This window comes from Vidua macroura, chromosome Z, assembly GCF_024509145.1.
Source record: "Vidua macroura isolate BioBank_ID:100142 chromosome Z, ASM2450914v1, whole genome shotgun sequence".
Classification (NCBI taxonomy): Eukaryota; Metazoa; Chordata; class Aves; order Passeriformes; family Viduidae; genus Vidua; species Vidua macroura.
Window position 1 is genome coordinate 22,224,816 of NC_071611.1, and position 22,440 is coordinate 22,247,255.

General features: G+C 35.2%; 1 protein-coding gene across 10 annotated transcripts in view; it reads right to left on the reverse strand.

The window, feature by feature from the left end:
* The window catches only part of KDM4C (lysine demethylase 4C), a 255,205-nt gene that overhangs the window by 196,193 nt on the left and 36,572 nt on the right, over window positions 1–22,440 (reverse strand). For 7 of the 10 annotated variants that reach the window (XR_008441497.1, XM_054004325.1, XM_054004330.1 and 4 more), the window contains 3 exons: window positions 19,763–19,812; window positions 11,523–11,626; window positions 8,376–8,513 (listed from right to left, as the gene is read on the reverse strand). Coding sequence is in view for 9 of the 10 variants with exons in the window: in XM_054004325.1 (XP_053860300.1) it covers window positions 8,376–8,513; window positions 11,523–11,626; window positions 19,763–19,812 (292 nt within the window). In the remaining variant the exon portion in view is untranslated. Of the gene's footprint in view, window positions 1–8,375; window positions 8,514–11,522; window positions 11,627–19,213; window positions 19,310–19,762; window positions 19,813–21,574; window positions 21,642–22,440 lie in introns of those variants that run through there. The other 3 variants (XM_054004329.1, XM_054004333.1, XM_054004334.1) reach the window with 3 other exon arrangements.

Sequence of the window (22,440 nt, forward strand, 5' to 3'; positions counted from 1 at the left end):
CTTATTTCTCACACATCTACACCCTATAATCCTTGCTAAACTTATGTCAAATTCTGAACAAGGCAGTTTGTTTTCCGATTGTTTCATACATCACCTGGTAAATGAAGGTAAGAATTAGGGACTCAGCACAGGTGTGTTTGTTTACAGGACTTTTCTTCTCATAATTCACTTTACAGTAGCAGTTAAAAAATTGTATGCATTTTACTTGTCACTATTTAAAGGTTATATTATGTTTATATTATGGTTTATATTAGAAAATTTGTGTTTCAAGAGCATTCTAATTGAATTCTTCCTTATAAAAGTAGTTTTCTTTACAAAATCATTGGTTTGTTTGTAATTGTTACAAAGCAGTTCTCTTAACATTTAAAAAAAGAAAATGCCAAATTAATGTAAAAATTTGTGTTTAAAGGTAGAACGGTCATCAGCAATTCCTTGTATATGACTCAACTGAATGCTTGATAGTATTTTTGAAACAAGACAGTTTCATAGTTTTTCTGTTTATGATCTCCAAGTCCTGAATGTTCCATGGAACAAACCAAACCAAACAGTTGAAAGCATGCCATAAAAGACAGTATCACTGGTGTGTTTTTAGGAAATTATTTGAATATTTGAATTCCCCCTGTCCCCTGCTTGCAAAGTGATCAGAAGGAGTTAGCACTAGTGAATATATCTAAATAAAGAGGTGATGCACAATCTTAATTTAGCGGATTTCAGTAAGGCATCATTATATACAGTATTTGCAATATTAGCAGCAATGCTGAGCACATAAATGGCTTGCCTTGCCATATTTGTCCCCTTTCCCTCATGCACATAGTTTTGATTACAACAAAAAAAGGTTCTACACTCAAAAGGTGGAAACTTGTTAGTAATATTTATTAGTTTCTGATGGCCAAATCAGAAAGGTTCTTCTTGAAAGGAAGAACCTACAAAAAGTTTTCTAATCTTTACAGTAGATCTTTACCGTAGATTTTTGGAATCTGAAATACAGCAGTTCCCCATGTATTGCTGGAGGGAAGCAGACTGACAAACTTTTAACCAGTTAGGCATTACCACTGTGGCACATATACATATATATTAAAAATAAAATTATATAATAAAAATATTTTATATATATTCAGTATTAAATAATTTCAATATTTGTTTATTAAGCTTAGAAACAAATCAGAGATATACCAAGGTACACATTTTAGCTATAAATATTAAATCAATCTTCACTTTTTCTTTGTTATTATAGGATCTTCTGCCCAGAAAAGATTAAACTCTGTTATGGGTCTCTGGTGGCTGTAACTGAAAGATCTTTGCGGTCTTTTTTTAATGGTGTTGGCAAGTTTTGTTGCTTTGTTGCTTGATCTTGGCAACCTGGTCTGTCAGACTTTTTAAAAGAAGCTGCCTCTCAGTCTTATAAAGGCTGCAGTTATTGAATCTGATATTCAGAATTACAACTTCCTTGCTTTAATTGTTTTATTGGGGTAATTGAGTTTTAGTTCAGAGGGTTTTTTAGATTAACAAAACTTTGAAACATCGTGCCTGTGAATTTCATGGTTTTGTGAGGGGTAGAATATGGAAATAAATTGAAGAAAAACTGTTCTTTCAGCAGGTAAATGAAGCGCTAACTTTGTAAAAAATAAGGATTTTTAAAATTTTTATTTTTTGAGCTACCTTCACAGAAATGTATTTTGACAGGATTCTGCAGTTAACCAAATTTTTCTATTTCTGACTTTTGGAAACTGCTGAGAATATTCGTGCCCTATTGACAGACAGTGAGCATAATTCACCATCTCTAAAAAGCAAATTATATTTAATTTCAAACAGAACTTTAGTGTTAATAATGACTATCATTGGGTCCTGGTAGTCTCCAGCATTTCTTTGAGTCTGCACCTTGTAGGAGAAATGTTATTTGTTTTTTTGTAGGCAGATTCATATTTTCTGTGAGCCAGGTATTCTGCCATGTACTCATCAAGTACTTGTCTTGCGAGTGGAGAGAGATGATAACTTGGATGAAACTGTTTGATTGCTTTTGAACATGGGTCTGCAGAATCAAGTGGACAGCAATAGTGTATTAACTGTGTATGGAATAAGTCTAGAGAGTGAAGTGGATTTTTCTTACCCTGACTTTGTTGCTGAACTCCAATATGTAACCTAATCAGTACTTTGTTTCATAAAAATGATGTGTCTAGCACATAATGGCTAATTTAGAATAATGTGGAATTTTACTGACTGCTGTGCTGCTTGTAAAATTGTTACAAAACAGTTTGACTTGGAAAAGCTTTGAATCCAACTAGAATAAATTTAATGTGACTGCCTTTAATTAAATTTGCTTAATGTAATTTGTATTGATTATGCTTCTGCAGTTCATTTGGATTTTTGTTTTTAATTAAGATTCCCTAATCTTGTTTTACCTTCCAGAGCTATTCATAAAATGACTGTGAATAAAAAGCATATTAATTAAGTTAACACTTTCATACATTTATTAAACCAAAAGCATGTAATAATTTTTTTTCCCTATGAAGGTATCATATACAGAGGAATACTTATTAGAAGGACAACAATGCAATTTTACTTGAATTTATCTTTTGTCCCTGTAACAAATCCAACCTGAATGGCCCTCATATAGTCCTCAAACAATGTGGGTACTTTTTTGCTCCACTTGCCTCAGAAGCTGCCAACACTACCCTCTGAAGCTGAGGGGATGATTACTAATGTGCAGCAGTATCCTATAACTTCCTTGGGCATCCTGTAACTTGCTGTGGAGCTCCTCCCTCTTAGCTAGCATCTGTGCAGCACTGAAACAGTGTCAAACTTGAATGCTCACATAATACTTTTCTGGCAAGGGAGTTGCCCACTGATAGAACTGCCTATGTCGAGAGCAATCCAGAATGAAAGGCTGGCAGATATCAACTGAGGCCATAAATTCTGAGCTAAGATTTATTGCTATTACTTTGGTGTCTTCCCCTTTCTTTGTTAGGACTATTAGCAGTTTAAAAAAGAACGTTTAAAATAAGTTTAAGCCAAAGTGATATACATGCATTTTCTTATAAGCATCCACTGATAAACATGCAATTTAGGTCTGCATCTGTGCATGTGAATGAGAAGTCATGTAAAGTGAAGGCTACTGCAAATGTTGAAGGGGAGAGAAGATAAAAGCCAGGCTGTTGAGCTAATTGTCGGCATTTGCCATGTACCTTAACACTAGATGGAAAAGCTGCAGAAATTCAGCTAGTTGTGTTCACAGAGGTCTATGCCAATACTTGCACAGACAGTTCTAAGTGGTAGTCTTAAATACCAGGTTTTGAACTTTAACATTTAGTTTACCAGAATTCATTCAGAAAGATTGATCTGATGTTGTTTCACTAAGCAGAAGTCATTTTTTTGTTCAGAGTAACTGTTTCAGCTAGTGGTAATGCAGTGGTACCAAGAAAATCCTGTCAGATAATTTGTCATAAGGGAAGACCTCCCTTCTCTAGCACTGCCTGAAAGTGAGGTGAGGGTTGGGCTTTTCTCTCAAGTAGCACCAGGGGAGGTTTAGATAAGGTATTAGGACACGTTTCCTCATGGAAAGGGTTGTCAGGCATTGGCCAGGCTTCCCAGGGACATGGCCGTGTCACCACCCTGAAGGTATTTAAAAGACCTGTGGATGTGACCCTTTAGGAATGGTTTAGTGGTTACCTTGGCAATGCTGAGTTAAACAGCTGGACTCAAAGATCTCAAAGGTCTTTTCCAATGTAAATAATTTTATGATTTTTTAATATTTCCTCTGTTTGTCTTGTTTACCCTATTTCTATGCCATAAACAAATACCAGTAAGTTTTAGGGAGAACTAGTTCACCACACTTCCTTTAGTTCTCTTCTTCATATACAATTCCATTTAAAAATATCCTACCATCAGTACATTCTAGCATGTTCTTTTTCATTTAGAAAAGAGAAGAAAAGTAAATTTTGATTCTCATTCTTGTGGTAATAAGTGATAAGAATTAAGCAAATAACTTTAAGGACGCTGACCATTTGCCAAAGAAACTGCAGTTCATATTTGACAATGGTATCTAAGATTTCTCTGTAGAGGGAGATTAGTTATTATTGCTCCCACATCTTTGAAACTTGTAGGCATTTCAATTTAACTGTAGACACCAGAGAAATACTTTAATTTCTTGTATTATATATGCACAACACTGCTCCTATGTGCTATAGCCACCAATCACAGAATTTAGTGCCCTAAGATAAAGGTTTCATCCATACACTAGAGAATTTTGACAAAATATTTAGAGTGTATATGCAAAGACTTCCTAGCTAAAATTTCAGAATTTCAGTAGCACTTTTGGGGTGGCATAAAGAAACACAACTACACTAGCTTTATAATGATCTAACTCCACTGAATTTAAAGATGACATTAAATTTACAGTATAATACAATAATAGAGATGCATACTGGAGACATAAAACATTTAAGAGTTTGTACTGGAGGAAGCTATAGACCAAATAGTAGACTACTTTTTAAAAATGTAAGAAATATGAAGCCAGTACAGTGACAGGGAGATACCTGCAGGTAGGACCAGCTCAGCTTTGCTACATCTGAAGATGCAGTCTGCCATTCTTGAAGTTCGGCTGAATTAATTTTAGAGCTTCCATGACATTCAAATCTTTTAAAATCCAAGTCAGTTCCACCTGCCACATTCAACTCTCATGCAGCCATGGTTCCCTTGACTTTGTGTTTTGTATTACCTTGACTTTGTTACATTGTATTATTCCTAGAAATTTCAAGTTATCAAATGCATAGGTTGTCAAATGCATTTTAGAGTTTAAGATTAACTTTATAGTACAACCTTACCTGTTGGCTATTAAAAACACAACTTTCCTACTAAAGGTAAGAGACCTGTCTGAAAGTTAGATGCCTTTAGACATTTTCAGTACTTTTTGAGAACTTTCTCATGAAGGTGTTTCTCAGTCTCCAGTGTCTATTAAGAGTTCACTCTCTTTACTAGGCTATTAAACCAGCACAGCTGATTTTGCCCTTTACTTCGTATCATTGCACTAACTAATATTTTAAGGAGGTTTCTACTGGAAAGGTTTTTTCCAGTTACGAACAAGTCAATGAAGAAAATGCCTCCAACTGAAACTTCTTCTGAATCATACAAACTAAGACTTATATAAGCTTTAACAATTATTAAAATCAGAGAATACTGAAAAACAGTAAAAACTTCTGCTGAATTAATTGCCCACTTTTTTTGATTTTCTGTATTTACTTAATTACTTGTACATCCATCAGTGGATGGCTACAAGCTTTCAGAATGTACAAGGGAGGAAGTAGAGGCAGTGCAATGATTCTCTGCATTAGGGAGTATTTTGACTGCATAGAGCTCAAGGTGATGATAGGGTTGTACAACTGTGGGTAAGACTCAGGGGGCTAACAACACAAACATCATGATAGAAGTCTACTTTAGACCACCCAACCAGGATGAAAAAGTAGACAAAATATTCCGGGAGAAGCTGGGAGAAGAAATCTCATGACCGCTGGACCTTGTTCTTGTAAGAGGTTTTAACTTGACAAATAGCTACTGGAAATCAACACAGCAGAAAGGAGGCACTCTATGAAGTTCCTGGAATGCATGGAAAGTAACTTCCTGACAGAGCTGGTAAGAGCCTACCAGGAATGAGGTCCTGCTAGACCTGCAGTTTACAAATAGAGAAAGGCTGGTGGGAGATGTGGTGGAGGGAGATTGTCTTAGGCACAACGATAAGGGTTTTTAATTCTTGGTAAAGTAAGGAAAGGGGTCAATAGAACCTTCATTTTGGACATCTGGAGGGCCAACTCTGGCCTATTCAGAACACTGGTTTGGAGAGTCTCCTGCACAGTCCTGAAGGCTCAGGAGCATCCCTATGGGTTGAAAGACAAGATGGTGGGGAAGAAGGTGGCCTGCTTGAACAGGGAGCTTTCACAGGAGCTCAGTGAAAAGGAAAAGAGTTTATGACCTTTGGAAAAGGTGGCAGGCACCTCTTGAAGAGTATAAGGATGTAATGAGGTCATGTAGAGAGAAAACTAGAAAGGTGAAAGTTAACTACAACTGGCCACTGCTGTGAAAGACAATAGAAAGTGTTTTTACAAAAGAGGAGAGCCAAGGAAAATCTCCGTGCTATACTGGAGGCAGGGGAGAACACTGTCACCCAGGCTAAAGAAAAGGCCGAAGTACTTAATGCCTTCTTTGCCTCAGTCAGAAAGTGTCCCCACAGCAACTAGCCCCCTGAGCTGGTAGACAGGGACAGGGAGGAGAATAGATCCCCTGTAACCCAGGAGAAAGTTGTTACTGGCTTGCTATGCCACTTAGACACTAATTTAGTCTATGAAGCTAAATGGGATTTACCCACAGGAGTGTGAGGGAGCTGGTGGAAGAGCTCACCAAGCTGCTCTCCATCATTTTTCACCAGTCCTGGGGAGGTCCCAGAGGCCCAGAGGTTGGCCAGTGTCATGCCCATCAAAAAGAAGCGTTGAAGAACTACAGGCCTGTCAGCCTGACCTCAGTGACATGAAAGATCATTGGACAGATTATCTTAATTATGATCACACAGCACATAGAGGACAACTAGGGACACTAGGCCCAGCCAGCAGGGGTTTGTAGAAGGCAGGTCCTGCTTGACCAACATGACCTCCTCTAATGAGCATCCATGGACTTAGACATGGGAAAAGCTATTGATATTGTCTTCCTGGACTTCAGCAAAGCCTATGATATTGCCTCTCACAACATTCTCCTGGAGAAACTAGCAGCTCATGTCTTGGATAGACACACTGTTCACTGAGCAAAAAATCATCTGTATGGCTGGGACAAAGAATGGTGGTGATTGGAGTTACATCCAGATGATGGTCATTAACAACTGGTGTTCCCCAGAGCACAGTACTGGGGCCACTTTTGTTTTAATAGCTTTATCAATTATCTAGACAAGGAGATTGAGTGCACCCTCAGTCAGATTGCAGAGGACACCAAGCTGGGTGGGAGTGCTGATCTGCTGGAGGGTAGGAAGGCTCTGCAGAGGGATCTGGACAGGCTGGATCATGGGCCAAGGCCAGTGGTGTGAGGTTCAACAAGGCTCAGTGCTGGGTCCTGCCTTGGGTCACAACAACCCCAGGCAGTGCCACAGGCTAGGGCAGAGTGGCTGCAGAGCTGCCCACAGGAAAAGGCCCTGGGGGTGCTGGTGACAGCAGCTGAACATGAGCCAGCAGTGCCCAGGTGGCCAAGGAAGCCAATGGCATCCTGGCCTGTACCAGCAATAGTGTGGCCAGCAAACCAGGGACCAGGGCAGGGATTGCTCCCACGAGACCTCATTTAAAATCCTTTGTGCAATTCTGGGCTCCTCACTACAGGAAAGACATTGAAACACTGGAGTGAGATCAGAGAAGGGCAATGAAGTTGGTAAAGGCTTTCGAGTACTGTGAGGAGTGGTTGACAGTGCTGAGGTTGTTTTAGCCTGGAGAAAAGGAGGCTCAATGGGGACCTTATCACTCTCTACAACTCCCTGAAAGGAGGTTGTAGTGAGGTGGAGGTTAGTTTTTTCTCCCACTGAACAAATGATAGGATGAGAAAACACAGGCTCAAGCTGCACGAGGGAAGGTTCAGCTGGACATCAGGAAGAATTTTTCACCAAAAGGGTGGTCAGGCATTGGAAGAACAGCCCAGGGAAGCAATGGAGTCACCGTCCCTTGATGCATTCAAGAAATGACCAGATGTGGCACTTAGTGCTTTGATTTAGTTGATACATTGGTCTTCAGTCAAAGGTTGGACAGAGTGATGTTGGAATTTTTTTGTAACATCACAGATTCTATGATTTTATGCTGTACACAAAAAAAGGAAGGCATGCACACCACAGAACAAGATTTCAGCCTAAAATATTTTCAGTTATACACACCTCAAACAGTTGCTTTATTATCTTGTACTACAAGTTTTCTGATCAGATTTATGATGAGACAAATTGAACATGTTTCTTTAAACTTTATTTGAAGTTTCACTATTTATGTTTCTTTCTATCATATTTCTATCAAAATTCCTAGTCGTGCTTTCACAAACAGTAAAGTTTAAAGGAGATTTAAGAACAGAAGTCTGTTGTCTTCACAAATATTAACCTCAGTGTATGAAGCTTCGGCTTAAATATATCCACAAACAGAAGTAGTTTTGAAGAATAATAAATACATTAAGCTGCAAACAAAACCAACTACTGATAGGAATATATATTGCTGGAAGTATAATACCTACTATTAAAATAACTATAAATTAAATTTGAATGGCACCTTGATGTATTATCTGATCTAATACCTTTCTCATCACCTTCCTGAGATTCTCACAAAGAAATAATCACAGGAAATATTTCATTACACATCAATTTTCTGCTTACTTACCAATTTTGCTGCTTTTCCATAATCAATCCATCGAACGGTGGCAAAGTTTGTTGACTCTGCACAATTAAATCCATGGTTAAACCCTGCATGGTATCCATATGGGAAAGTAATCATAAATTCTCCTGCCTCTTGTGTAACCTGTAACAGTAAAAAAAAAAAATTAAAAGGTCAAATTAAATAAACTTTAAAAAAAACCTCAAAGTGAAACACATTACAAAGCATTTCTAGTCCTATAGCAATGAAAACTACATACACCTTTATAACTATCTAAACAAATCAATTTTTTACCTTGTACAGAGATGAGATTTAATTTAAACAGAAACAGTATATCTGAGACAATGTTCTTTATTCCAAAATACATAGCTAAGTGTAATGCTTAAATTCAGAAAGAACTCAAAGAAGTTAATCTTGGAGCAGAGGTTGACTGGTAATAAAACCTGGAATTAACTAGAAAAGACAGTATGAAGAAGATATCATTCTTACTGGCTGAGAGGAAGCAAAGATAGGCTGGATCAAAATACCCACAATTTACCATGCCTAAATGTTGTGCAGAATGTGTCAAGATAAAGCTATTAAAACACAAATTTTAAGCTGCCACTGTCTTTCCCCTCTTTCTCTTTAGGCAAAATTTTAGAAAGCAGGAGCACTCTGGCACTACTAGTAACAAGAATTCCAAATAACTAGAGGACAAGTGGGATAAAAGGAAATTCCAAAAGATGAAAAGCTGGACTACAGTTGAATTCTGACATTGTTTTAGAAATTGAGCAAGGGTAATTTCAAAGGACTACAACCAAAAGAAAACGTGCAAGGACCACTGGATCAGTAAGATATTATAGAAAGCAGAAAACAAAAAAGGAAAAGAAAAGCCAACCTAAAACTGCACAGTAATTATATTTTGTATATACAAAAGTAACCCAAATTCCAACTAGTTTTAAGAGATGCATCAGACTTGAAAAGCTTTTAGAGTAAACCACACAAAAAAATGTGTGGTACCATAAATCACTAGCCAGGTTATTTTGTTTCAGGAGAGAAATCTCATCCTCCTACACTAGGATGGACTGCTGCTCTCCTACATGGAGAAAAGAGGAGACAGCACTTCTTGTTAGTCACTAATATTCTCTCCACACAGTGACAGCTTTAATCTCTAAAAGTCAGACCACCAGAGACTTTATTAAGGACAGGCTACTCAAAGACTTGAAACAAAACACTGTCTTCTGAATTATCTGATAAGAGTTAATTAATAAGGTAGATTATACAGAAGTAAATAATTAAAGGAGATTCTTCCATGTTCTGTTTGATACATATTTTATGTGAAACACACATCAGACAACAGACCCACTAAAAAGCAAACAGATCTATTTAAATGAAGCAAATAATCTGAGCAGTGACTGAAGACCGTTCAACATACACACTTGTTTATTACACGAAATGAAATAAGGAGACTTCTCAGAGTCAAAGTAGGTTGTGTTTTGAGTGTGTGGCAAGGCTCTGCATAAGCAATACAGTAAGAAAAACTGGAAGGACAAATATGACTCTTTTTAGGGGCATAACCTTATGACTTAAATCACAAAAAGGAAGAGTTAAATTTTAAAGTCACCAAAATTAAAACTTACAACTTCAAATATTTTTCTTTTTAATGTCATGTCCTAAACCTCAACTTTCTACTGGTATAGGTGTCTTACATTCAATTTCTGCTTTTACTATCTCCTTCAAAATTGCTATTTTATCATTTTATAAATTCTTTTTGTGCTTTTTTGCCCAATGCAAGAACACACAGTGTTAGCACTTCAAAGAGGTCTATTTCTGATTGTATTAAGGGATGAAGGAAAGACAGGAAAACAAGAAAAGTAGCCAATAAGGCTAGAGAAAAAATCTGGATCTTGCATTTTGCATGGTTAAATTTTTTGTGGATTCATATTTAGTATATGCATGCAAATGCACATATAGTTGCATATATTGTAACTGTTACTGTAGCACTTCAACAATCTCTGTGGGAATGTTTAAGAAAGATTATTCTCAGTGCTAACGATTCCAAAATTTATCTCAATACACCCTCCCACTGCTGACAGTCTAGCAGGTGTTCTATTACAACAAGCAGCAGTTCAGCTGCCACCTGGTAGGCGTAGGCTGACTTATCAGCATTCAGCACATTTCCACTCCTATCACTTTGAGCCATGAGAGATCACAGCCTGGTTCTCTATATTCACTTTCTCACTGAATCCCATTAATTACAATTACACTTGGGTACAGTCTGCTTCCTCCGAAGACTAGGTGATAGAACCAAACTTAAATATTTAACTGTTTGCAGCACTTTTTTTCTTTCTTCTCCCCACACACGCCTTTTTAGAGGATTATTATCCTTTAAATTAGAATACAGGAATAATCAAGACACCAAAATACAAAGATCAACTCCCTTACCCCACCTCAAATGTGTCATACTGAAAAAAAGTATACTGACATTCTGCAATATGCTACTTTAAACACCAACCACTCAAAATTATACTGTTCAAAGTAATGTTCTGTAAATCCAAAATTATAAATATGGTTATAAAACCATCCAGCTTGGAAAGTTTCACCTGACATTTCATGATAAAGCACAAGGCTATGAAGTGAATCAGTATATTTACCTATATATTACAAAAACTGAACACAGCAGTAACATTTCCATATGATAATAAATCATTCAGAAAACAAACTACTTATTTTATGAGTAATTTATTCAAAAAAGCTTGGTTTCCAAGGCATGCAGTATCATTCTAAATGCCTACATTTCCTCAATTTTACACATAGGTTGACTTAAGCATGATAAGTGAAGTGATACTCCAAAAAGGCATAAAACACATCTGTGTCTTTATCCCACCTCTGTTGCCAAGAGGATTGATAACACAGAGGTGTCCCAGTTCATGCTGGGCATGTCTTACACAGCCTTTTCTGCTCCCCACATCATTCCACCGGTGTGGAAGATGGGGTGCACAAGAAGGGTGGGAGGGGATACAGCCAGGGCAGCTGAGCCCATGGTATCTTGCTCAGTACATAAAGGTGTGAGAAAAAGAAGGTAGGGTAATTGTTTGGAGTGGTGACATTTGTCCTGCCAAGCCACCATTATGCATGAGAGGGCATCAAAGTGTAGCCTACACATTAATGTACCTTGTCAAAAGGAATTCCATACTTTTTCAATATTGACGGAGAAATCAAAGTCATCTTGTGGCGAAGAAAAGCATCACATCCTTGAGAGCTGCTCGGAAAGAACCCTAATAAGGCAAGAAAAGCAAAAGTGTACATCTTTTCATTAAATCAAATAGGAAATCTTTGTAATATTTTTCAAAATTTAATACTACTTAAACTTGCTTTAGAATTTTTTATCATGTCATTCCTAGGTTCTGAGAGATTTCACAAAAACCAAATGCACCGCCTAAGTTTTTCACCTGCTTTCCAGTGGGAGGGGCTACAGGGTCTTCCTTATTTGTTTTGAAGTGAAATAATTTAGAATAAATGCGGACTTGGACATTTAGGCATACTTTCTTACCCTTTAGAGAAATATATTGTTGCTGGAAACTTTTCTTATGTTAATGCTCATTCTGCACACATGAAAATAAATTGCAGTAAATAACTTTAGAAGGATTCCATGAAGATAGGTTTATCTTTCACTTACAAACCATCTATACAGTAAATACATACAACATCCTAACTTTGTACAATTTGTGGTATTCCTCTCACATAAATGGTAATTCATCATTCACAGAAGCAGTTTAATTATTGGAAAAACATACTTACTCTATTTTTAAAAAAGCAAAATATTTTCAGTCAACCATCTGAACTTTTTTAATGCCTTGAGAAAAAAAAAGAACAATAATTTTCCATACTATGTAGCTTTCTCTCTAATGTTAGATTTAATTTCTTTTTTCTGGTGAGTCTTGTATATTATGTCCACTAAGCACCCTGAAACTTCAGAGCAATCTAAAAGTTATCCTATTACAGTTGTTATATGCTTTGTACAGTCAATCTAGCACACTCACCAGTACTGAAAGAACAGTATTTTTCTGATTTCTCAGAAATAAGTTTAGGCAGCACTTAAATAGCAAAGGCATAGTGTAGACTTTTACTTGTCAATGTACTAAGAATCCTGCTAAGCTGCCCTGAGATCAAATTTTATTCAAATTCACCATTCCTAATTTTTTTTCTCACCAACAACAAGCACAAAATTCTTTACTCTCTCTTTGAATTGCAAATAATGTTGTAAGTTTCAAAAAGTACTATTTGATAGGTACAGTTATATGTGGCTTCACTGACTAAAAGACAGTTAAAAGAAACTAGCCCACAATTAGTGGACTCCAGCAAAACAAAAAACAAATCAACTATTTTTTCACAATTAATGCCTATAATATAAATTATAGCAATCAAAACTTTGAATCTACAGTTTCTGAGCCTCAAGAAACCTCAGTCCTGAGCAGTATATTAACAGAAATACATAGCAACTTACTGTGAAAAACATGATTGCAAATAGTACTTGAGACTTGAGGGAAGAGTTGATATGAAAAGTAGCTAAAAGTTTAATTGCTAAAAGCAGAGAGAGTTTAACTGAATTTTCCTTGAGAGAACAAATTTTACACCAAATTACGTTACTGCAATATGCTTCATTAGCTCAACACAAGATGATAAAAAGCAAACAATGGGCAGACATCCAAAACTTAAGTTGTACCACTCCAGCTCCAAGAGACCAGACAAGTCCAACCAGAAGGGAGGCTTGTTGCTGAATTCAAAGGAAGTCGCAAATAACACAGAGCAGCAGAACACAACCTACTCAAAATCTACTACTAGAAATTTACAGGAGAACATTTGCTGTGGTTACAGAGCCCTCACAGTGTAATCGAAGTGTAGCCTACACATTCTGTACCATTATAAAATATCTTTTGATTGTCAGAATCTACACTGGTGGACATAAGAGTTTTCAGCCTCATTCACCTCATTTTTTCAAAGGAACTCCCCTTCAATAAACAAGGAAAGAAAGGAAGGTAGTATTTCCTCATTACAACACTCTCTTTATCAGAAGATCTTTTGTCTGGCAGGCTAAATGTAAGGTCACACAATCTTTTCTTCCAGAAAATAAAACCCCTGTGGGAGAACTGGCTAGCAGATGTAAAAAATACTGAATAGAGGACTTTGCATTAGAAATATTATGAGACTCTTAGAAGAACATTAAATGCAGGCCAAGTCAAGGTATGCCCACAACATTAAGAATCATTCTGAAATACCAAGCTGATGTTAAAATTACCAATTAAAGGGATTACCATGCAATCCTGTATGTTTAGTGAAATCCCACATCCAAAAGAAAAAAATACTGGTATCTATCTAGAATGTAACTACTTTTAAAATCATGCAGCACATTCATGCCTTTAAGGGACACATGAAATTTTAATTTAACCACTAACACTAATTCATTAACTCTAAATCAGTTCTGCAAGAGCAGGTATTTTGTAGGAATTCACACACAACCCCAGTTTCTTGGATGGTCTCTTGAGACATGGCACACCTATTCCCTTTTCATTCCTTGCAAACTATTACAAAGAAAAAAAGTAAGAATTCAAAACAATTACTTCATAGAAGCCAATGAGATATAAGAGCGCAGGGTAAAACTGAATTAGGTTGCTCATTGATTTATGTCCATGAGAAAAAGACCATCAAACTGAGAATTCTCCAATCCATGATTTACAGAAACACTGACATTTTTAACAGCTAGAGCAGAACTGGAACGGTCTACATGGTAAGCATGTGTTTCAATACCTGCTGGCCAAATGTTTTGGCATGAACAACTACAGAGAGAGGACACTTATCCAAACTCAAGGTTCCTCTCAGCTTTTTCAAACCCTTATTTAGTTAGCCCAAGCAGCAACAGCAAAGAGTATGTGAAAGCATAGGCTTCAGACTGTGTTAACAACCAAAAACTTGCCCTTGCAAGACTCTATATATATACTCTAACAGATAACATAGCCCAAAATGTCCAATCTTACCAATATAATTTGTATAAACAAAATTAAACTACTTTAGTAACAGCAACATCACTGGACTGGGGAAGACACATCCTTTGTCAATGGTATTCCACCTCATCATGATCTTTCCACAGAATTTATAATCCAAATACATGCTAGAGAGAAGTCAAAGCCTTCCCATCTGTGGGCAAAGGTAGAAGCAGTGAGCTCTCAGCAGATTCCTCGCCATGGGGGGATATAGAACATATTTTTTAAAAAAAGTTAAAATCTCTAAATTATTGAGGGATAGTGAGGGTTGCTACCTGGCAGTGTCATTTTTCCTTTCCACCCTGAGAGTGTCTTTCCACCATATCACATGCAGCTCATATTAGATGACCACACCAATATCATACCTATCACTCAGGCAAACTGAAGTGGATTGGGCTCCATTCCCTGGCTGATTAGCATTTTCAAGATATTTGGGAATGCTTCTCTATGCTTCTAAGAATATGTCCATAATGTTTTCAACTACATTATGTCCAGCTAAAATAATATATGCGCAAATTACAATACTATTCCCAAAAGTATAATTCTACAACTCCATTGGACTGAACAGATTGATTTGCTATATTTTACCTTGAATGATCAAGGAAATCATAATTTGGTTACGAATAGTCATTATTTAATGATATCCACATAAAATCATATTCTTAGGAAACTTTCAAATCAAATCCTGACCAGTGCAATGAATGAAGCTAGACATCCTATAATTTTTGACACTTCCTTACTCAAGACTTTACCTGAAATTTAAAAGTGCTGCATTTCTCTTTAACATTATTTAAAATAATGTATAATCATAAAATTCACAACATAAGGGAAAAAAACACCCTAAATTGTAAATATATTTAATGTAGTTTAAGGTTAATGATAGTAAATAAAAATCAAATTAACATAATTAAGCTCAAGGTTATTATTATTTATTATTTATGCAGACCTTCATTTAAAAGACTAACACAAAGTATTAATCATAATTTGCAGATCAGTACTAATGAAACAATGGCAGAGATTACAGAAGTACTAAGTTTCCTAAAAATTCTCTTTTTAGATTTTACTTCTCTTTTAAATTTTACTTTGATAGGTATAAATATATAATATTTATTTATATAATTTATTTATATTATTTTGCCAGGATATGAACTAATTTAACTTTCTGTGTTGAATATGAAAGAAATTAGGAGGATAAGTCCTAATTAGGACTTATGAAAGAAATTAGGAGGATGGTTGACGACAACCATCACAAAGGAACAATGACAATTTGTACGCTACACAAAGCAGAATACAAAAGCCGCAAAGAGGCTTTCAAGTGGTATGAAATACAATTATAGGTATACCCAGATTAACATGTTCAAGCCTTAAGTTTATTATCTCTTATTTAAGATTTTTCTAACTTGATTAATTATTTTTCTGAGAAAAAGTTCAATTCTTCAACTGCTAAAAGTTTTCACATTCAAGATCCTTAGAAATTACGCGAATTCTACTTCAAGTCTCATTTCAATAATTATTTTGTTTTCATATATAACAGGTAGTGACTTCTGCATAAAATGAAGTCATGAATACCATACACCATAAAAAGCTTTGTACAACAACCATACATACTTAACAATATATTAAACTTTATTTTAGTTTCTTCTTTGACATAGTTGAACATCACAGATTGATGCCATTTCCTTTCTAAAACAGTTTCTGCACTCAAACAATCTATTGAAAGATCTCCAAAATCCTTCAATCAACATTTCTCATTTGCCACTCTGCCTCTATTCTCTTTATTTTCTAACCCATTTTGTGAAACAAAAAATCGTTTAAGAATACAATGGTATTACAGATTAACATAACATGTATAAAAATTGCATTTAACAGCTCACTTGAGATTTTTATTACATTTATGTCTATATAAAATTGAAAAAAAAATCTACATAAATGAGAAAGCAGCTGAAGGGCAAAATCAAACTGTTGTCTTTATTAGATGCAAGTCTAATGTCTTTCAGACAAGGCATTTGTAGGCGCCACAGTCAATCAAGATTTCAATGGAAAGCCAAAATGAAAGCATTCATGCACAAAAGGCACGTGTTATAATTGTGATGTACAGACAAGATAATGGAAAATATTCTAACCTTCCTTTAATTTTAATTATTAACTCCTGCCTTGACATATGACAATCTGTCATTTTTAATGTATTATTTTATTATTTGAATTATTTACAAGCATTCAATTAATTCAGTAGGTATCTGGTCATCAGAGCTAACCTTCCTGAATAACCTACTTTCTTTTTCCTTCATATGTTGCACTCATGCAAAAATATTTTTGCTACACATGGTATTAAGTACAATGGTCTCATTTACACTATGTTTTATTAACATTTTTTTTAAGTGACTTGCAGCCATGCAGCTTACTTTATACTTTCATTGTTGTAAGATACCTTATGTGAAACAGGCTGTATTTTAGAAGGCACCAGTTGCAAAGTAGAAGATCACAGCATGGAAACAATAAGAAATGTTAATTTTCAGTTTAAAAAAAATCCATTATTTTTATTGTTCATCATTGTAGTATTATCTTTTACATTGCATTCTCAACTATTAGCTGGACCAAAAATATCACGGAAACAATCTACTCACAAAAAAAAAAAAAAATCTCAGAATATATTAAAACCAAATACTGAAAACTTAGTTTCACAGACAATCTTCTTCAGCATTACCTAACTCACCTATCTTATATTGCTGCTACAATATTAATCTCTGTATGAGTACCTAGTTTTCCTACAGAAACCCAGTTTCATTCAGTAAATGTAATGGAACAAACACTATTTGAAATTTTATTATCTCTGTTCAGTATCTAATTCTATAATCTGTTATTTGCTATTCAAAACATAGTACTGGAATTAAAATAATTAAGTTATGATCATAAGCATGATTCATCAAGGAAGTTTTCCATTCACCCCAGAGTTCTTTGTAACTTACACTAACATAAAATTAAGAGCAGCAGTGGACAATTCTGTGCAGATGTGTCCAATTCTGACTAGCACCCGGACATCAAGACACTGTATCCCCAGTAAAACCTATCACTTTCTGAAAAACAGTAGCCTTGGAGATTTCCATTTCTCTGATGCTTTATGTCCCACTTCCATTACGGTATACGGCCACCATCAGCAATACGACGGCTGTGCATCTTCAGGTCAGTTCCTTCTTTCAAAAGAACTTCTCTCCAAAAGTTACCTACTTCCTGAATTTGTATAGGTTACTCCAATATCTACAGAAATCAAGGTATTTCAAAGAAAGGAGCTTTTTTTTCATCTACAACAGATAATACCGTGCCTCAATACTACTTAATTTTTAGAAATGAGTGAACAAGTGTTGCTTCAACTGCCCATCCTTTTCCCTCACTCTGAAAATAAAGAAAAATTCATTACAGCACATTTAAACTTGAATGGTTTTAGAACACTGCACAGCCGTTATCAAGCAATATGAAATCCACAGTAAATGCCAAAGCAGCCAAAGAATATCATGTGCAAAGTCTATCTACCCAAAGATCTTACTCCCATCAAATGTCAGAATTGTGTATAGAGGAGCGTTTACATACAGCACGAAGTTGTCTTCCTCTGACTAATCTAGTTGCTGCTCCAAGATTCCGAAAGCCAGGGGCAGTTCCTATGCTCCTCTAACATATTTGTGTGCCACTGTGCTCCAATCTTGCTCAGGATTCCATGAAAATTTTAGAATCCTCCAAGGAGAGAAAGGAATGCATACTGTGAAATAAACCTTAGGCTTACTTTGAACCTAACAAGATACTTCATTTGGAGTCTCTACATATACTGGAAGACTCAATGAACAATAACTTTTTGGTCACCTTGCCCATGCCAGTCATCACAAATCTTTACTATATCCCCTTCCCTTTATTTACACTTCTCTTCATTGAAAAGTTAGAGTTTACTATCAATTATGAAAAGAAAAAGGCATTTTTTTCAACAGTCCCTCTGAAAATGTTTCAATTCTCTGCTTCTTTTACTCTTTCATCATTTTTTGTAAAACTAAATTATTGAATCATCCTAAGTCAGTGTCTATTGTCCAGTGTCTACAAGTTCCAATGTGTTTACCAGTGAAAAACAGTGTATAGAGTTCTATACTTTACATTGGGAAAAGAAAGTGGAAGGCAAAGAAAATGACTGACAACATTTTCAAATGAAACTATGGTAAAATTTAGGAATAGGAAATGTAATTATTCAGGTTGAAATCTGTTTTCCTGAGACATACTTTTAAGACTGTAAGTTCACAGGTCTTTACTTTAACATCTTTAACTGCAACAGTTTTATAATAGCTCAGAAAAAGAGTCATGCACCCATATACTGAGGAAAAAAAATGTATATGAATACAAAACATACACGAATTCTCAGAATTTTGTTCTGATGCACAAGATCTAATTATTAACTTTCAATAGCATTCCTTTCCTCTAATTCCATTTCATTAAGCACTCCATTCCATAATTCCTTTAATAGTTATTAGCAAGCTATAAAACATGGGCTGCCAGGCCAAAAAACATCCCTAATTATTCCCATGTTCATAATTTGTGCTCTTAATTCAGAGACAAAAATAGAGGCATAGTATTACTGAAAAGAAAACAAATTACTGAGTGAGAATCTAGTGGTTTTTATCCCTTAGTCCTCAACTTTACAACCATATCTCTGCTCCATCTCTCAAACATTTCTGCCACCTCTAAATGGCAAAAGCCAGTATATGCTTCGGCTAAAGTGGATCTATATGCCTGCTCAATAGTCAACAAGCTGCTAAAAAATAACAGTGTTTCTACACTTTGTCTGCTTACCCCTTCACAGAGGCACTAACCAGGACTCCATCCTGTACCCAACCATCAACTTTGATGAAACTTTTGGAGACTCATCTCTCTTCAGTATTTCTATCTCTGTATCAAATTTGAATAAAAAGATTCAAAAAAGTTGCTGATGAGAAGAAGCTCATGACAAGAAAGAGCAAGGGCACAGAGGAGACAAAAATACTAGCAATGAAAATCTAATGAACAACAAAATGCTAAGCCTCATTTTCATAAGTTTCACCAAGCTATAAGCGCCGGTACAAAATAAAGTTCCAAGAGAACCAAAATAAAACAAAACAAAACAAAAACAAAACAAACAAAAGAAAAAAAAAAAAAAAAAAAAAAACCACACAAAAAGCAACCACCACAAATCAAAGAACCACTTCCATTCTTAAGAATTCCTCAGGGCAATAATACTGTACACACATAAAAGTCACACAACATTAAGTAATAAAACAGTAGGTGAGTCAAGAACAATGTTTCTCACTTTCCTCAAGGGCTGTCCTTCAAACACCATACATATGAAAATATCACAAATCCTACCTTGAGCTAGTCTTTCAAGCCGTTTCCCATGCTCTGGAGGAATAGCATACCTAAAATTCACATAAAGAAAAGGATGAAACGTTTGAAGACATAACTTCTACATAATGACTAAAAGTCATCATTCATGTATGATAAATATCTAACTATACAGAAGTCAAAAGATTAAAGACTGAAAAATTACACGGGAAAAAAATATATTAAAATCTAAGGAAAAAATGCAGACTTTGGGTTTTTTGGGGGGGGGGCAGAAGTTTGAGAAAAAACTTAGCTTATTTCTACTTTAAATATTGCATTATGTAGTTCCAAAATGTTTTATTCACTATTTAAAGTCACATTCATTGACGATATTTGATATTATTACATCACCACAATTAAAAAAGAAACACATACTTTATTTTTCGAAACGAAATGAAAAAAATGTAAAATAAGTCTAATTTATGTAAGTTTAATTTCTTTGAATTTCAGCGTGCTTCACAAGACACAAGGGTTCAACAGAAAAATATGAGCATTAAACATTTATATTTTTTCGTATAGCAAAAGTTGTGGAATAAAACTTGGCCTTGTATAATCATTACAATTAGAGTTTTAAATTATTAAAGAAATAGATTTTCTTCAATTTACAGAATTGTACATATCTTAGAAATCCCCTGTTCTTACAATAATCTTATTTCTAAAAAAAATCCACATGCTGTCTGCAACAATTCAGCAAAAATACAAAAGAACACAATATTTTTAATGTTTATTGCAGCAAAAAAATAGAGAAGTATTGAAAAGTTGTTTCATTTCTGCTTCTCTTTGTTATTAACGTATTTACTACACTTCATAGACTTATGTATGTTTTAATTAGGATTTATTATTGACTTTAACTGCTTTAATATGTGATATAGTAGGCTTTTGTTTCAGTTTAATGTTGCAATAACACTGGATTGATTCTTCTCTAATAAAAAACATGGTTTAAAAAATAAGGAAATGTATATTCAGCTGTACATTATTAAACTAAGCAAACATGTAGTCTTTTACTACACTGTGAACACATTTCATTCATCAGCCTTGAAAAATCACTCAGAAAAACAAGCAATAAAATCCAACTACCTCAAGTTGTTATCTGCACACACACTAAAATTTTGCAATTTTACTCTTTTACAACTGAAATATCTGCATAGAAAGAAGACCACTACATAAATCAGTGCTCCGTAAGATAAACAGATGTCCACTGACAACCCATTCCAAATGGTATTAAACAAAGAGACTTTCAGTTTACTATGCTCAATGTTTGCAGTTTTAATCAGAATTTTGCTGTCTCACAAAAATGCACTTTGTTTCTCTCCATTTGTACTTCCAAAGTGTTTGTGACTGTTTTTCACTCCATATTACACACACACACACACACCAGTGTGTCCATACCAATCTAAACTCTATGTTTGCCATCCTTCACACTCCATTGGAGAAAAATGCTATGTATAGCATTATATACTGTACTGTATGTCTTTAAATACACAACTCCAGAAAGCAACACATGAACAGATACTGTTTATATCTAACAAAAAACTCAAAACTAGATAGTGTACTTTGCTTTGACTCTAATTAAACTGGTGTTCCTCCTAAACTGTTACTCCTTAAAAAGTATATGTTATACAATTTAATAATAATATGGAGCCACATGCTTCCATTTGTAAATATAAACATCTCAATATTACAAAAATACAGAAAATCAATTAAGCTTTCCGTAAGTCTTTTGGAAAGACAGTGCATGATTTAACTGGACTACAGCTATTTATTTAGCTAATCTAAAATGACAAAGAAACACAATACATTAAATGCAAGTCAGTGTTTTTCACCATAGTCTTCACTTGAGTTGTACCATAATATCTGCTACTCAATCCTTTACTTCTTCCCTCTGTTGAAATTGCTTGTTCCTCACAGCTAAGACAAGGACAAAGGAATGGAGACAGACAATCCTTTGTACTATGACACATTAGGAGTCCCAACGTCACTCTTGAGAACCGTTCAGGCTTGATTCCTGACACCATTTATTAGAAAACTGAGCTTAGCAGACATGCACCTGCCTTTCATGGTGAAAGACATTAATCTTGCTGGATTCTTAGTCTACTCTACATTACACAAAAAGCTCCTGAATTCAATTGACCAAGTCAGAGAAAAAAAAAATCTTCACTCTTAATCCCAACAGCTAGCTTATGTGAGAATTTGAACACTTAATAGCTCTTTAAAAAATATCTGCATGTTGTGTCCAGCTTTCTTTCAGCCACATTACCAAACAGCCACTAACATTTGCTTGATTTCTAATAGAATAAGGACAAGTCCAGCCACCTCTAAAGCAAATGTAATGGTAAATCACTAAAAGGTGAAAGAGTGCTTCTTGGATAACAAGCAAATAAACACACAAAAAGTTGAGAAAAGACAAAAGGGGAAATGATGATGCTAACTAGATTTTAATTTTATCAGTTCACAAAGACATACTTGGTAAAGTATGAAGAGTCTCCATTCATTGATAGTCATGCTACAAGGACAGAAAAAAATATAGTACATATATTTACCTAGTATTGTTAATAAACATCTTCTGAAATATTTCTTAGTTCAGCAAATCAAGGGTACTGGCAACAAGATTAACTACAAGTAAGTAATAAACATTAAATTTATGTCATTAATTTGTAATCAAT